The sequence below is a fragment of the Cornus florida genome, unplaced genomic scaffold, assembly GCF_030987335.1.
Source record: "Cornus florida cultivar Cherokee Brave unplaced genomic scaffold, ASM3098733v1 CherokeeBrave_3.0.0_Hap2_Chr10, whole genome shotgun sequence".
NCBI lineage: Eukaryota > Viridiplantae > Streptophyta > Magnoliopsida > Cornales > Cornaceae > Cornus > Cornus florida.
In genome coordinates this window covers 80,522,940-80,537,110 of record NW_026775580.1, presented here as the reverse complement: position 1 = coordinate 80,537,110, position 14,171 = coordinate 80,522,940, and the positions used below count along the sequence as shown (strand labels likewise).

At 34.3% G+C, this 14,171-nt stretch overlaps 1 protein-coding gene and 1 non-coding gene across 2 annotated transcripts; one reads left to right on the top strand and one right to left on the bottom strand.

Moving 5' to 3' along the window:
- The first annotated feature begins 943 nt into the window (after nt 1–943).
- LOC132280658 (small nucleolar RNA snoR8a) lies at nt 944–1,033 on the top strand. Its single transcript, XR_009471662.1, has one exon. It is a non-coding gene; the product is annotated as a small nucleolar RNA snoR8a (small nucleolar RNA).
- A 10,708-nt stretch (nt 1,034–11,741) lies between these two features.
- Nucleotides 11,742–13,705, bottom strand: LOC132278945 (cytochrome P450 CYP73A100-like). Its single transcript, XM_059780852.1, has 2 exons — nt 12,849–13,705; nt 11,742–12,562 (listed from the first exon to the last, which is right to left on the bottom strand). Exons 1-2 carry the CDS (start codon nt 13,703–13,705, stop codon nt 11,827–11,829), a joined length of 1,593 nt encoding a protein of 530 aa, XP_059636835.1. The 3' UTR covers nt 11,742–11,826.
- Between the last annotated feature and the right edge of the window lie 466 nt (nt 13,706–14,171).

Below are 14,171 nucleotides of genomic sequence, written 5' to 3'. Positions count from 1 at the left end.
TTTTCAATTCATCGATCGCCGGAAGTGGAGACGGAATGGAATCGAAATTGGGGAGAGGGAGAGGGAGAGGGTTGAGTTTGGAAATCATGGAGTCGAGCCAAGAAGAGAGATTGGAAGTAACTGCCGCCGCCGCCGGATTGTTCTTGATAAGGAGGAAGACAGATTCGAGAAAAGAAAGAGAGATAGAAAGTAACTGCTGCCGCCGCTGGATTGTTCTTGATAAGGAGGAAGACAGTGGTCTCGCTTCATGATATGGTTGGTATTGGGGAGGGGAGGTTGGTGGGTGGGGTTTGGGAAGAATCTGAGCATCGGGGATTGGGCGAGCTAAAATAAATTTTCATTTAGGTTTTATTTTGCTAGTCATGGTAATTTCTTTAAGCAAATTTTTAATTCCTTATTAAAGAAGTCTATTATCACGTACTCACATGTCATATTTGGTAGTCATGGTATCATATTTCATTTAGAATGATTCACTTGGGAGGCTGCTATAGTTCTTTCTTGGGATTCTGCTCTGAAATTCTTATGGAATTCAAAGTTGCAATATGTATGTATATATGCTTTGAGAAAATTGAGAAATTATTTTCCAGATCTTCAGTTTTTTTTTTTTACTGGAGATCTGTGATAATCTCATGATGCTTTATTATTATTATTATTATTATTATTTTTTAAAGATTGAAAGCTGGAACCAATTGTTATCAAACCAAGGGAATTGTTCTTTTTTTTATTTTCCGCTCTTCTTTTCTTTTTCTGCCTGATGCTTCCAAAACTGATTTCATAGTGGAAATCCTAATATGAACAGTACCGGGAAAAGGAAACAGAAAAAAAGGAAACACCTGCAAAAGGGGCTCTGCTTCTAAGATCCCTGTAACAAAGTGACGAATCATCTATTTATAAAACCACTTTATATACACACACACACACTCCTATTATTGATGTAAAAATGGTGGTTTGCAATGATTATAAAAAATTCCTCATTCTGAAAGTTATTGCCATGGCATGAGAGACACATTTACACCCATAGAATATGAGCACCCATCAAATTATATTTACACCCATTTACACTAACAACGATTGTATATATATATATTAATTAGTACGGGCAAGGTATTATGGAAATTTTAGTAAAATTTGTACATGATGTCAGCATATTCCGTTGTTGACTGACGTTAACTCTAACAGAAGGGAGGTCTGTGTAGGATATTTTCATTATTAGAGGAGGTTCAAGTAAATTCTCAAACCAGAGGGGAGGTCTTTGTAATTATGACAAACCATAGAGGGGTTTGTGTAAATTACCCTTAATTAATAGTATGCCATCTTTCGTTCTTAATTGGAAATGCCCTTATTCTTTTGTTTTTCCTAATCGACCGTTATTTGCATTTACTCCTCGTGTTTTTGAGTGTGTGCGCTTTGCTTACATATTACGTCGTGGCACCGATAAATTGTCTTCTCGTGCCATTAAGTGTGTCTTTATTGGATACTCTTGGACTCAAAAAGGTTATAAATGTTGGGATCCTAACACTCGATGTGCTTTTGTGTGTATGGATGTTAACTTTTTTGAGGACACTCCTTACTTCTCTGCCCATGGTTCATCTTCAAATGTTGATTTGTTGCTTCCGCTGCCGGTTATGTCTACTTCATTAGAGTTTGTCACACCACGACCACTACAAGTGTATAGTCGACGATCTCAGGCAACCCCGCCCCAATTGTGTACTTTTATTGAGATTCCTTCTCTTGCTGATGATCTTCCTATTGCCTTGCGTAAAGGTATTCGTTCTTGTGTTACTGCAGATCCCATTTCTAATTTTGTCTCACATAATCATGTTTCACCCTCTTTATCTTGTTTTTTATCCACATTATCTGCTACTGTTATACCCAAGACTTTGCAGGATGCCCTTGGGACATGGGATCTTGTTCCCTTACCTCCTGGTTCCAAACCGGTTGGTTGTAAGTGGGTCTACACTGTCAAATGCCTTCCCGATGGGTCTATTGAGCGTTTGAAGGCTCGTCTTATGGTGTTGATTATAATGAGACTTTTTCCCCTATTGCAAAGATTTCTTCTGTATGGGTCCTTATTTCCATTGCTGCCAATCGTAACTGGCCGTTGTTTCAATTAGATGTGAAAAATGGTTTCGTACATGACGACTTAGTTGAAGAAGTTTATATGGAACAACCACCTGGGTTTGTTGCTCAAGGGGAGTATCGTCATACAGTTTGTCGCCTCAGGAAGGCCCTGCATGGACTGAAGCAATCTCCAAGGGCTTGGTTTGGAAAGTTCTCTGAGGCAGCATTAGCATTTGGTCTTAAAAGATGTCAGACAGACCATTCGGTGTTTCACCAGCACACTTAAGCTGGTTTCATTTTCCTTGTGGTATATGTAGATGACATTGTGATCACAGCTGATGATTCTGAAGGTATTGTTAAATTTAAGTTGTTTCTACAAAACCAGTTCCACACTAAAGACTTGGGTCAACTCATATATTTCTCGGGTATTGAAGTTGCTAGATCTAAGGAAGGTATAACTTTATCTCATAGAAAATATGTGTTGGATTTAGTAGAAGAAATAGGTATGTTGGTTGGTCGTCCAATTAATGCTTCTATGGATCCAAATACAAAACTCTTGTCAGATCAGGGTGATCTATTTGATGATCCTGGCAGATTTCGACGTCTTGTTAGGAAATTAATTTATTTCACTATCACTCGACCGGATATATCATATGCAGTTAGTGCCGTAAGTCAGTTAATTGGATCTTTTAGGATGCCACATTGGAATGCAGTTCTTTGAATTATCCGATACCTCAAGCAAGCTCCAGGTTTTGGGTTGCTATATAAACCAAATGGACATTTAACATACAAATTACATATAGGAGTGTGAAACTGCTCATGACTCTTTTTTTAAATATTTTTGTTGGAAAATTTCAGGCGTCCTTAGAAGGAGCTGATAACTGGTTTTTGGGGAGCAGATTGTTCTGCACAGGTGTATTCCCCAAGAATCTTCGTGATCAGTTTTGTGATAAGGGCTTGAAAGAACTAGTGTAAGGGTTGGTCGATTTTTGGATGTAGATTGTGTGTTTTCGAGAGGGTGTACTACCGACATGTTGGCTTTATGTCTGTGGAGGAGTGAGAGTCATGAGCAGTTTCAGGAAACATAAAAATTTATTATTTCACAAAACACTACCGATCCCTTACGAACAACATAAGTAAAATGATATCATGAATGTGGATGCTGGGTTCAAGCACCATCGAGGTAAGATTTGGGAAGGTGGGGCTGGTTGGGGGTGGTTTCTACAAATTCTTTGGGTGAGGTATAAGGATTGTGGGCCTTTGCACTATATGGCAACCTCTTACAAGTCTGAGATTAAAGTTGCGTGGTGATTCTAAAAAGTAGCCAACAAATGATATCATCCTTGGTATTTGCATCCTTGGCATCAGACCACCAAAAACCGATTACCATCTCCTTCTAAGGACGCGTGAAATTTTTCACCAAAAATATTTAAAAAAGAGAGTCATAAGCAGTTTCAAGAAATATTTCAGTAAGCATTACCAAGCCAGGCAGTGCAAAGTGTCTCTTGGGAACAATAGAAGAAGGCAAGCTCAGACCTTGTATTAAAGTAGTCAGCAGAACATAGTTCGGAGGCAAAAAACAAAACACTACCAATCCGAGCAATCCATTACTTTCCCGAGTAAAGAAGTTCACCTAAAAAGACATCAATAGTTCAGGCATATTATAAACCAGTGACAATAACAGAGAATCAACCACTAAAGAATCTCAAATTAATATTTGACAAAAATATAGTCCAAAATATCAGAATTACCCAGCGAAGCAATTCATTGTTTCCCTTATACAAGTTGTCAGCATTACCAAGCAAGCTTGCATCCTGTATTTGACCCCATATACAAGTTTCAGTTTGGCATAACATAATTTGCAGTTAGTCATCTACCGTTAAAGTTATAAATCCTAAGAAAAATATAAATACCAATCCAAATAATGCATTACGTCCCTTGGGAACGAGGGAAGACAAAAATACATGAATCACTTGTTCAGATATTTTATCGAACAACTGATAGGCGTCAAATAGCTTGTGGATTTTAAGTTGCAGAAGTTTAACTTCTTCAACTTAAAATCCAAGTCTACCATTTGAACATATTTGTCAAAAAAAAAAAAAAAAAAACCATTGCTATACACTTGCAATAACAACAATAGTGCAGGAATTGTTCCAGCATAATCACTACAAAATTTAAGAAGAAAAAAAAAATTCAAAATATAGCATGAATTGAAGCTGCTTGGAGGGTAATTTCAGACAACCCATCAGTGGGTATTGACTCTAAATGCGTGTACATGTGTGTGTGGGTATGAAATAGGGTAGGTATTAGATCTAAGTAAACAGTATGTATATGTGTGTGTAAATTTCAGGAAACCCAATAGTTTTGGGTATTAGTTCTGGGAGAAGAGAAATGAGATGGAGTGTATATGGGAGTGTGTGTGAATAGATCAGTGGGTATAAAATATGATGAGTATTGGATCCAAGTAAACAGTCATGTATGTGTATGCAAAAATGTGATAGTAGACTAAGACCGGAAAAAATAGTAAATGATGGATTTAACAACATGGAATGTAAAGAAAATGTAACTCATGGCATATTAGAGGGTTGGAAATGAGAGTTAGGAGATAAAGAAGGGCGTGAGAACGTAGCATTCACCACTGGATTTTAGAAATCTGATAAGGCTCAGCATCTCATTCTCTCTCTAGACACAAAGAAACCCTAGAAAAAAAAAAAAAAAAAAACAACAAAGTTCCCTTTTATAATCTATTAGTTGGAGAAAGGCCCCACCCAATTACAGAAATTATGAAAGGGTGGTAAAATAGGAACGCATTGTACCGACGAATTTTTTGGTCATCTTCTCCGGCGACGTTCTGCGACGATTTTCATCAAATTGACAATGCGTTACTATTTTATTTGGATTCAATACCCATCCTATTTCATACTCACAGATCTATTCACGCACACTTCTATATACACGGCATCAGTTCTCTTCTCCAAGAACCAATACCCGGGTTTCCTGAAATTCATACACACACATATATATATATATTGTTTACTTAGATCCAATACCCACCCTATTTCATATCCACACACACATGTACACGCATTTAGAGTTAATACCCACTAATGGATTTCATGAGATTACCCTCCAAGTAGCTTCAATTCCTGTTATTTTTTTAATTTTTTTTTCTTCTTAAATTTTGTAGTGATTATGCTGGATCAATTCATGCGCCATTGTTGTTATTGCAAGAGTATAGCAATAGCAATTTTAATGTTTTTTTTTTTTTTTTTTAACAAGTATAGATGTGGATTTTAATTTGTAGAAGCTAAGCTAAGCTTAATTTGTAGAAATTAGGGTAAGTTATTTGATGCCTACGAGTTGTTTGATAAAATGTCTGAACAAGTGATTCATATATTTTTCCTTTGTTCCCAAAGGAAATGAGTTTTGGCATTGTATGCGTATAAATGTTTTTCAATTATCGGTATTGATAATGCAATGAATTGAAAAACATTTATAGGCATATATTATTTCATTATCAGTATTTATGTGTATATCTGTTTTTCAATTCATTGCATGCTAAACCCCCTTAACAATATATACTGATAATGAAATAATATATACTGAACAAACATACGATCCTAAGAAAATTTTCTCTAACCTCGTCCCATCTCACTTTATCAGATGGATGGATGAAGTTAGAAAACTTGCAGAGCATCAATTACCCTACTATCAAAAGCCTTTTTTTCCTGCCCCGTTGATTGTCCTTGCGGAAATGAGTATTAATTGCGCCATTCATAAATCATACCTTGCCAAAACTCATTTCCTTTGTATCTGTTTCTCTCTAACTCACTCTCATATATTATGTGCTCAAGAGCTACTATGATAGTTGATGAAGGTTCAGTAGAGGAGATTTGTGTGAAAGAATAACCTCTTCTCTATTCACACAGCTCCTCTTCTCAATCTTCATCAATCGGCACTTCTCTTCTCAAAGTTCATCAACTGTCAGAGTAACTCTTTCCAACCCTCAAATCTTCACAACTCCTCTCTTCTCAACCTTCATCAACAGTCACACTAGCTCTTTCCAACCCTCAAATCTTCCCAACTCTAAAGTGGTTTTTCATTTATTCTAATACGAGATAGCAAGATGAAGAGTTCAACGTGCAAAACTTCATGAAAACGTAAGATATTCGTGTATTATATAACGTTATTGTTCTTAATAATTTTAATCATGATACTAGCTATTTCCTTTTTTTATGTTAAAATTCTTAGTGGGAAATTTTTTTCAAAAGTCGTCTTTTCTTATTCAACATCCAGGGTAACCGTTCTTCTAACCCAGGTATGCGTTTCTATTATTTTGTGTATGAATATAATTTATCTTTTGATCTATTAATTATAGTTTTACATTGTTAGCAGGAACACCGAATGCGGAACCCGATTCCCCTCTTGTAGAGAGTTCTGGTAATAACTTTAGTATATATTTGTGTCGTTTACATATCGATTGTTGTAGCATATATATATATATATATATATCCCGGCCAAGGTCAAATTTCTTAAAGCTTGATATTACTGCTAAAAGTGGTTCCATGTTAGTTTTGTAGCATTTCATTCTAACCACCCTAACCATTTTCCTGACTTGGCATTGTTTTCTTACTATATATATAATTTTTTCTTCTCCATTTACTTCTTCTTACTTTCCTTTTGTTTTGTTTTTCACTTCATGTATAAAGCTTATATTAACTTCATGATCTATTTGAATTGCCAATTCATTATACATTTAAATTCAATTCAAAATTTTTTGGAATAATTAAAGTCATATTGAATGACTATTTTATTTATCTGATCAACTAATGATAGTTTCGGGTTGTTAGCAGCTGGCAGACCGAGTAATGCATCTGTACAACGGCGCCATGGTAAATCATTATATTCACATGCCCTAATTTAGATGTTTTCATTCCAGTGATTGTTGCAATATATATGTGTGTGTTTGTGTGTTTGAATTATCCTCAATTTATCACATTATAGGTTTTATGAGAACAACAATGTTATTTGTATATTTTCATTTCCTTAAATCGGCCCGTGTCTTATTTGTTTATGTCCTTTTATTTTGGATATAAAATGGTACAAAAACAGTTGTGTTTTATTTGTTCATCTCTTAGGATACATAGAAGTAGGATTATAATAAACAAAATAGTTTATATATATATTCAGTACATGTCTTGGTCAAACTTAATGTATATCCACAGGTAACAAGGAACTGAAGGGATTGCTTTCTGCAATGAGTAACAAATGTTAAGTGCTTTTGACTACCTTAAAAAGTTCATATAATTTTATTTAGTTTGTTGAATGTTAAAAATCAAATCTTCATGTCATCATTATTAATTACAATTGCATAATTTGAACATACAAATCATAAATTTTAAGTAATTCAAACAAGAGTTAGAAAGAAGCCCAAGAATCATTTAAAGTTAATTATTTTACTTTTTTGCTGTCCATATAAGGATTTGTGGGTGCCCGCTGCAAAGAAGACATTTTACTTATTTGTACATTGAGTGCTAATTCCCAGTTGCAAGGGTCGATTCTGGGCTAATGCTTGTGCCATTATTGCTAAAATTGGTTTCATGCTAGTTTGTCTTCTTTGCAGCAATATTGGTTAATTTCTTCCCGGTTTTCTCTATCTCTTTGATCATTTGAGTTAGATATCAATGGCATTGCTTAGATTTTTTAACAAAATGAAGATACTATTGGTTTAAAAATCTGGAGACTAATCTCCCTTTTTCCAAACCAACTCCTATCCTAGACCAAGTTCTTGTAGGTGTACTTATTTATTGTTGGATTGGGATTCCATGCTTTATATTTATTTTGTGTGACTCGTTAACTTATGGCATTTGTTAATTGTTGCTTAAAAGAATGAATTTGTTTCATTGACATTTGTTTTGGCATGCCTTCTCTTGGTTATAAATTTGGTATGCTCGTGCTTCTTCCCTTTCTACATTCCATATATAAAATCAATTTTTCTTTGCAGAAGAGCTTCAACTCTCATTTGGCTCTCTATATATATATATTTTCTTTTGAAAAAAAGTCAGGAGGAACAAACTTTTATACTTTTGTGCTATGAACTCAGTACAGAAGCAATCAATTAAGCTAGAACAATCATTATATAATTCCTTAGTTTTGTTGAATAGTCTATCTCTAAATTAGATGCTTCATTCTTTCTACTTAAAAAAAAATTGTGGACCACCTCATGTTGTTTTCATATTCTATATGTCCTAAAAATAGGTTCATTTCAAACTGTTACCAAGTATTTTAATTGATTCTCTCACAAGCTTTACTTCAAAGCAACATTCTTATACAAAGTGCTTCACAGACTTGGAATACCCAAATGGAGCACTAGATTGTCGTGTTACAATTGTGATGGGTGACAACCCAGATGTGATATAGTAAGGGGCAGAAATATGGAGGTAACCAACATAGTTTCTTTTTAATTTAATTAATTAATTAATTTATTTTTTTACATGATAAAATACACCATTCTATATCTTGCAGCCAAATCGTAGATTTACTGAATCAATTTGAAGAATGTTATACACCCTTACTCTTCGAGAAGATCAAATAGCAGATTTCTTAGCTGGTAGAGCTCGGAGGGGATGACTGAACTTTGCTATAATACTTATTCTTATAAGGAATTTCCAAGGTTGGTTGTGTTGGTATAAATTTAGTAAAGCTCACGCTTCTTCCCTTTCTACAGCTCATATAGAAACAATGTTTCTTTGCAGAAGATCTTCAACTCTCATTTGCAGAAGTAGTTTTTATATGGAACACTATAATATATATATATATATATATATATATATATATCGTTGAAGAAAATAGTACTAACTGCCAAAGAACAGAACTTATCTAAATTTGGTGAAAGTGAGAGGTTGGTGATTTTTTATTTTTTTGTAGAATTAAATATTAGTTATAAAAAAAGGGATAAAGTTGACTATTTCAGATGACGTCACAATACGAACTTGAATTTGCTATAACAAGATTACAAGAAGGGAAGGAAGGATGAGTTTGTATTTGTATTGATAAATTAGTTGGATGTCATTTGTGTTAAAACTGACATATTTGTATTCAAGTGAGTTTGAGTTCTCATCAAAATGGCAGCTAAAAAACTGAACTGGTTGGTTTTAGACATTTTTAGCAATCCGATCAAATGAAAAATAAAAATAAAAATAGAAATTTCCCAAATTGAACTATTATTATTCTTGAGCAAGCACTTTAATTTTTGGTATGTAGTACAATGTCAATATGTACGTTATAGATTGAAAAAGTAAATCACAAAAAACATACATACTTTGGATATAGCTTCAGTGTCAGAATGTAGATTCAATTTATGCATGTTGTGTTATAGGGAGCAGAAATTTAATATTTTAACTTTCTTTCAATCCCAATTTTAAAGTTCGTCAATTACATTATTTCAAATGCATCATAAATGTATTTAGTTAGTTTTAAATTTTTAGCAATCCAATAAAATTACAGACATCCATATGTTTCTTCTTGTTTGAGGTTAGAACTATACAAATGTTTATATTATATTTATAGCAATTTAATATTTTAACTTTCTTTCAATCCCAATTTTAAAGGTTGTCAATTACATTGTTTCAAATGCATCATAAATGTATTTAGTTAGTTTTAGATTTTTAGCAATCCAATAAAAATATTTTTTTCTTGTTTGAAGTTAGAAGTTATATTATATTTATAGCAATTTAAAACCCCAAACTTGGTGAGAGAAATGGTTTGCTTTGAAACAAATTAAGCCCCTGTAAGCCCGCAATGTATTTGTATGTGTATCTATCTATATATATATATATATATACATCTACACTCCTTTTTTAAAATTGTGTAGAGATTCAATATTTATGTACACTTTAAAACCTTTTAACCTATTAAATAAAATAATTAATAGTCATCTTCTTAACTACAAAGTTTACTTGTAAAGATATGCCATCCTCAGTTTGGAGTATTCAAATCAATAAAGAGCTTAGTCATTTCCTTGTCCAAAGTTGAATTGTAAAGATACTACTACACATGCTTTAAAAAGAAATAAAGCAAAGAGATTATTTTTCTTGAAAGTAATTGTGTTGGTGAAATTAAAACACAAGAATGGTTGCCCTCTTTTGGGTATTGTTTCTTTAATGCTCTAAACAATAAGATTATTATAATAATAATTATTTTTTTTTCAAGGTAAGAAAGTTAGTATGTTAATGGATGGATGGGTGGGGATTCGGACTTGGGCCAAAGGCCCTAAACACGCTGGGCTATCACACCACCCCCATTAAGATTAATTTGAAATGTGTTTGTTTTCAATTGGGTCCAAGGCAGAAAACACTCCTAAATTCTGCTAGCAGTGTATATCAGACCCTTTACATGCAAAAAACATAAAGTTTCAATTTGGTGCAAATGGGTTCTTCAGACAAATTAAACCCTAAGTTGACTAAATTACCCTTATTAAACTATTTTATAAAATATATAAAAATAAATAATTTTGTAAAATGACCGAAAATGACGCTATTGGTTGGTGCAAATAGGCACATTTGACAAATTTAAATCTTAAGTTGACTAAATTACCCTTATTGAACAATTTTGTAAAATATAAAATTTTATAAAATGGCTGAAAAGGACATTATTGGAAGACGTTGACAATGGACAAGAAAGATAAAAATAAAAGTATAAAAGTATAAAAATAAAGAAAATATAAAAATAGAATTTAAAAAATAAAAATAAAGTGTAAACTAAAGAAAACAATCTGCTCAAAACTCCGAAAACTAATGCACACTGATATTGAGATTTTTTTCCCCCCCTTTTTTTTTCTTTGAAAAAAAATAAAATAAAGAATTTTTTTTTTAGTAGAAAACAGTAAAACAAAATCTCAACAAATTCAAATTCTTGTTTTACAAATTCTCAAAGTTTTTTTTTCTTTTTTTAATTTTTAAAAAAAGGTTTAGAGATATACATTGAAAAAAAGTTTTTTTTTAAAAAATAGAAGGTAATGTGCACATAATACCCCTATACTATTAGATTAATAACATATATACCCCCTTGAGCATTTTTGAAAGAGTAAAAAGGGTAAAACGGATATTACAACACTAATTTATGTTAGGAAAAATATTTTTGCACAATGTAAAAAGATTGAGGGTGTTTTTTGTACACTATTCTTTTGTTCACTTTGTTATGAGACATTCTCGTGTACGTTTGTATTGCACAAGAACAAAAATTGTATAGACGGTTGTTTTTATTCTAGTGATTGTTGTAATATTTGTGTATATATACATTCCTAAAATTTATCACCTTATAGCTTTTAGGCCTTGTGTATCTTCTTAGGGATGCTTTTCTTTTGAATGCTTCTCCATACGGTAACAATGTTTCTTAGCAAAAAATTTTCAACTCTCATTTGCCTCTGTATTTGTTTCTTTTGATAAAATGCGGAGCAACATACTTTTAGACCTTTGTTTGCATATTCCATATGGCCTAAAAATATGTTCATTTCGTGGTAAGTTTATTCCTGCATTAGTTTTATATTACCGAAATTTGTACACACAATAAATTTATTTAGTTCTTAACTAATATACGAGAATTGTTCTTCCAAACTTTTTTGCACAATGTAAGCCACTGACAATAGTACTTGTGGAATGCTGAGTGTAATGGAACATGGAGTGAAATAAATTAGTAGAAAACGTACAACATTATTATAATGGCTATGGATACATTGCCCAAATGAAGCTTCAAACACGGTACAAATTATGGCTTGACCAAATTGAAGACAACGGTCGAATGTTTTGCAATGTGCAAGCTGAATTGCCCTCCTTTTTCGCTTACATCAATCTTTTGCATCCCCAATGGTACTTGCATTTCGAAATTTGTTACCAATTTCGCGATCACAAGCGCTAGGATTGGCAGTGCAAGTATTATTCCAGGGCAGCTCCGCCTACCCACACCAAATGGCAAGTACCGGAAATCAACCTTGCCACCAGCCACGGCTTCCATGCCACTCTCCTCTTCCAAGAAACGCTCTGGCCGGAATTTGTTTGGGTTTTTCCACCATGCTGGGTTGTTGGCCAGCCACCAAGCATTGACAACCACCTTTGACTCTTTAGGGATAGTGTAACCTCCTAGCTTAGCCTCTTCAAGGTTCATGTGTGGTACTAATAAAGGTATTGGAGTGTGTAACCTCAATGTTTCTTTTACTGTGGCTTGCAAGTATGGTAATTCATGTAGGTTAGATTCTGTGACTGGATTTCCTTTAAGGACGGCTGTGATTTCATCTCGAATCTTGCGTTGGACGGTCGGATGGTTGACCAGCTCAGCTATGGCCCACTCCATGGACCACAGAGTAGTCTCTATTGCTGCTACATTAATGTTCTCTACAATGTAGAGCACATTCTCTTCACTGATTTCTCCCTTCATTTGAGCATCTAGTATGTGATCAATGGCACAACTTATCTTGTGCTTCTCTCCATTGTCAGCCATTATTTTCCTATATAACATCATAAATATAAATTGATAATTATAATTAAATGTAGCATTATTTGGAATATCCTTAAAAAAAAAAAAAAAAAAAAAAAAAATGGAAAACAATGCTGAGTGACCATTAAAAGTTTAATACATATATTAGGCATTAGGATTTATATGTGTGTGTAAGTGGGTGTGAGAACAAAGCTAATATAGTTTTTCTCTGTTATAATTATAAGGTAAAAGAGCAAAGCAAAATTGTAAGATTTTCTTTTTAAACCCTAGAAATTAAGAGCAAAAAAACAACTTACCTTCTGCTCTCAACATAGTAATTGTTGAAAAATGAAAGCCTCCTACGCTGCAAGTCCCTGCATTTGTTCAAATACCCCCTTAAGAATGGTCTAAGCAAAGGGATGAAGTCTCCATAGTTGTACTCGAAGCTCTGAGCCAGCCGGCTTCTCTCGGAATTAAACCCAGTTGCCTCGATGAACAATGGATCCTCTTGTGACTCAAATTTCGTATCAAACATCATCCGGTACATGATATTATATAGCATCAATTGCAAGCGTTTTCTTATCACTATCCCTTCCTTTCTTACTTTCTGGTCATTCATTAAATCATGAACAACTGTGTCCATTTCTTCCTCCCACATATCACTATAGTGGTGTACCACTTTGTTAGTGAAAAATGGGAGAGTCATGATTCGTCGCATTTTGCGCCAATGATCACCATAAATGGTGAAGACCATGTCCTGCCCATTGCCTGTAAAGATATCAAATACAACGTTCCGTGGGCGGGAACCAAATTCGACACCTTGTGTGTGCAAGACTTGGTTGGCTAGCTCAGGATCTGATACCACGGCTAATTTTTTCGAGCCAAGTTTGAGCAAAAATAATGGACCATACGTTTGTGACATGGTGGCGAGGAGGCGGTGGTTCAAGTCATTGCCAACTTGGAGCCAGTTGCCGAAAATGGGGATGGAGCGTGGGCCGGGAGGGAGGTTGTTTGAGTGGTTGAAGATGGTGTGGAAAAGGCTGATAGTGAGGGGAAGCATTACAAGAGCTAGTGTGAGTCGTGTTTGAGGGTAAGAGAATGTCAACTCAGCAAAGGAGAGAAGTGCAATTGTAAATAGCGTGCAACACATGAATTTTGTAATAAGTTGGCCCATGATTTGTGTGTGTCTGTGTGTGTGAGAGAGAGAGAGACAGAGAGATTGAGAGATAGGTATAAGCATTTGGAGGGAAGGAATGTTTGTTTATATATGGATATAGATTGGAGGGTAGGAGGGTTGGTGTCCAATGGTTTTAGGAAAACCCATGGGCTCTCTCTCAAAATCTAGGTAGGGGGATGAGGTACTCTTTTCTCCAAGTCAAAAAGTGGTTGGTACTTGGTAGGTAAAATGCCTCTAGCTCTAATATCTTCATTTTTCTTTCTAATGTGAGTTGGGATGATTCAACTTGACTCCAACTTTAATTTTTATTTTAACCTCTTAAAAAATTATCATTGTTGTTATTATTACATGTAAGTGAGGCAAATATTAATAGTAGAGGTAGGGATGTCAATTTTTACCGCCCCGTCGGGGCTCCGCCCTGTTCCGCCCCGTTAATAACGGATATGGGAACACTTATTATACC